This window comes from Epinephelus moara, chromosome 5, assembly GCF_006386435.1.
Source record: "Epinephelus moara isolate mb chromosome 5, YSFRI_EMoa_1.0, whole genome shotgun sequence".
Taxonomy (NCBI): Eukaryota; Metazoa; Chordata; class Actinopteri; order Perciformes; family Serranidae; genus Epinephelus; species Epinephelus moara.
In genome coordinates this window covers 30,046,977-30,050,452 of record NC_065510.1, presented here as the reverse complement: position 1 = coordinate 30,050,452, position 3,476 = coordinate 30,046,977, and the positions used below count along the sequence as shown (strand labels likewise).

General features: G+C 37.5%; 2 protein-coding genes across 10 annotated transcripts in view; one reads left to right on the top strand and one right to left on the bottom strand.

Moving 5' to 3' along the window:
* LOC126390991 (complement C3-like) overlaps positions 1 to 2,330 on the top strand; it is a 21,264-nt gene extending 18,934 nt beyond the window's left edge. For 3 of the 6 annotated variants that reach the window (XM_050045552.1, XM_050045550.1, XM_050045551.1), the window contains exons 12-14: positions 1,701 to 1,795; positions 1,896 to 2,121; positions 2,206 to 2,327. In XM_050045552.1, coding sequence (XP_049901509.1) covers positions 1,701 to 1,721 — 21 coding nt within the window. In that variant the 3' untranslated portion in view covers positions 1,722 to 1,795; positions 1,896 to 2,121; positions 2,206 to 2,327. Of the gene's footprint in view, positions 1 to 1,700; positions 1,796 to 1,895; positions 2,122 to 2,205 lie in introns of all 6 variants that reach the window. The other 3 variants (XM_050045553.1, XM_050045554.1, XM_050045555.1) reach the window with 2 other exon arrangements.
* LOC126390983 (complement C3-like) overlaps positions 1 to 3,476 on the bottom strand; it is a 94,705-nt gene that overhangs the window by 25,150 nt on the left and 66,079 nt on the right. The window lies entirely within an intron of this gene.

Below are 3,476 nucleotides of genomic sequence, written 5' to 3'. Positions count from 1 at the left end.
TTTTACAAAACACCCAGTGTTTCGGTAGTGACTGCACTGTTTCGGTAGTGACTGTCCTGTTTCGGTAGTGACCATTATACTGTTTTTAAGGTTGCATCATATTTCCTCAAATGTATGCCTTATGGTGGGAATTACAAATTCAAAGACAAATGTTTTGTGGTCAATAAAACAATTTAATATTTGAGAGGGCAGAGCAGAGTAGAGTGGAGCAGAATAGAGCAGAGCATAGTAGAGTAGAGTGGAGCAGAGTATAGTAGAGTAGAGCAAAGTGGAGTAGAGTAGAGCAGAGTAGAGCAGAATATAGTAGAGTAGAGCAAAGTAGAGCAGAGCATAGTAGAGTAGAGCAGAGAAGAGCAAAGTAGAGTATAGTAGAACAGAGTAGAGCAGAATATAGTGGAGTAGAGCAAAGTAGAACAGAGCAGAATAGAGTAGAGAAGAGTAGATTATAGAGTAGAGCAGAGTAGGGTAGAGAAGAATAGATTATAGAATAGACTAGAGTAGAGTAGAGTAGAGCAGATTATAGAATAGAGCAGAGTATAGTATAGTAGAGTAGAGCAGAGCAAAGCAGAGCAGAATAGAATAGAGTAGACCAGAGTAGAGCAGAGCAGAATAGAGCATAGTAGAGTATAGAATAGAGCAGCGTATAGTAGAGTAGAGCAGAGCAGAGCAGAATAGAGTAGAGCAGAGCAGAGAAGAGCAAGACTTTGGACCACAAAATTATGGGGTTTAACTACTGACCATTCTATTTTGTCACTACCGAAATGATCATGTCACTACCGAAACTTTACCATAGGTTTCGGTAGTGACTGTTTCGGTAGTGACATTCCTAGCTATTTTTCAGGATAACTAAAGAATGCTAGCAGTCACATGGCTAACAAGCACATGTTTGAAGAGTTGTTCACACAGAAAAACATAATATTTTGCATAAACCCCCCAATTTTTTACATAATTGAAGAGAACATGTGTTTGGTAGTGACAACTTTAAAAGTTACACACTGATTTTCAGACTTTGGAAGACATTTATTTAAAAAATGATGGGAGTCAGTGACTTACCATGCAGCCATGTGGGACGGGGGTGCAGTACTACCCCCCTTCTCAGAAATTCAGGGGTGTGGCTAAAATCCAGACTCAACCAGAGCATTAAAACTCTTGTGTTTCGGTAGTGACATGAAAACAAGGGACACTATTTTTTTAGCATAGTTTCTTAATTTAAAAATTAATCCCACAATACATCTAAATCTTTCAACTTCTGTTTAAACTTAATCACAAAGATGTTTTAAATTACACTTTTGAAAAAAATATGAAAAATGTTTTAAGTGTTATTTACATGAATTGAATTTTAGAGGTCAGGGTTGGGGACAGCTACTTCCCAATAGAAAGTACCCTATAAATGGTGATTTTGTATATATTTAGCTTATCACTTTTTCATTTAATGTCCTGGGTTTAAATAGGTCATAACATAATCTTTGTAAATATCTATGTCTGAATACTCAATTTTATTATTTTTGTTGTTTTTTTGGTAAGGGACAGCACTTTGCACAAAATCGGTAGAATGCCCCAGGTAAAAACTGAAATAATCTCTGATAGTGATGGTTCTGGTAGTGGCAGTGCTGCCAAACTACCTAACAAGATTTTTTTTAATATATATATATATCTAGCACTATTTTGTGGTATTGCTAATTGGAATGTTGTTACTGCAGGTGTGGATACAGCTGAAGTAACATTGGGAGAAAACCTGAAAATCAGCCTCAACCTCAAAAGGCCAGCAAGTACAGAAAAAGACATCACAGCACTGGTGAGAGATGTTTTACACTGTGTGCATTTGTGCATATGCTTGAGTGTTTGCGTTGCTTCCTGCAACCTGCTGTTGGCTAAGTACTGATCTGTGTCCCTAGGTACTGAGCAGAGGTCAGCTGGTGAAACACTACCGTTACAAGACAAAAGGTCAAATGCTGATATCCATGATAGTCACCATTACCAAAAACATGCTGCCGTCATTTCGTATCATAGCCTACTACCATACAGATGAAAATGAAATGGTATCAGACTCTGTTTGGGTGGATGCAGAGGACTCCTGCATGGGCTCAGTAAGACACACCACACCAATATAGCAGAGTTAAAGTAGGTGAACAATGTAACCCCACACAAACAAATTAATAAAAATAACTGTATTTTTCACAAATACAAATATGCCTCCTCTCTCAGTTAAAACTGGAACCAGCAGAACCCCCGACGACCACAAAGTACTATATGCCTCGCAACATATTTGTCCTGAAGGTCACTGGAGATCCAGGAGCCACAGTTGGACTGGTGGCAGTTGACAAAGGCGTCTATGTCCTAAACAACAAGCCCCGCCTCAACCAAAAAAAGGCAATTTCTTTATTTATTCTCGCACATTTTGTGTAGCCAAGGATCAAACTGCAAACCCTAGGACAATACACTCTTCTTCCAAATATAACTTAACCCCAAGCCTTATCTGTCTCTATTTCTATATGTGTGATAACTTCCACCCTCCTCAGGTGTGGGAGATGGTAGAGACATATGACACAGGGTGTACACCAGGTGGAGGGAAGGATGGTATGAGTGTGTTCTACGATGCTGGGCTGTTGTTTGAGTCCAACACAGCTTCCGGGACTCCCCACAGAGAAGGTGATACTATGACACTCTCCACTCACATTCTTTTTTCTATTGTAAAAACCATAGCTGAGTTTGACTGCTTCAGCAACCTATCAAAAAAGCAAATACTGCCCTGAACATGCTCTCCTTAGTGTACCAATATAATATCACTAATAAATGTCCATTAGGGTTGTCACTTTTCCCAAAAATCAAGATCAAATGATTTTTAAATGACACATCATTTATTCAAATTAATTTGAATGCCCCCCACTCCCCCATCCCTGAAACAGTTCATTAAAGTTACATTATCAGTTATTTCATGCATATGGTGTTCACATAGTTCTGAACAGTGTCAGTGACTGGCAACAACTACAGCTGCTTCATGGGAGATGTCAAATTTATCCAGCATGCTGCCAGTGCTTACTGCAATATAAACAGTCTGCTGCACTTATAGACTGTAAACTAACAGTCTTTTTGCGCATATAGCTGTAAATTTTAAATTTAACCATGTCATCTATGGGGTGCCGTTTGTAAAGTGGCTCACGCTGAAAATAACATCAACATTTTGCCACATTTAGCTTCAAACAATGTTTAAAAAAGTATTGTGAATTTTTTAACGTCACCTTTTACCACATTTACAGCAATATTTGTTAACTTAGAAATATATTAAATAGTTAAATCTAAATATTAAATGTGGCACCTAAATGTTAAATGTTAAATCTAAATATTAAATCTAAATCTAAATCTAAATGTTAAATCTAAATATTAAATCTAAATCTAAATGCGAAATATAAATCTAAACGTTATTTTAGGTAGTTATTATCATGCTAATGCATGTTCAAGTGTTCATTTCCCCCGAT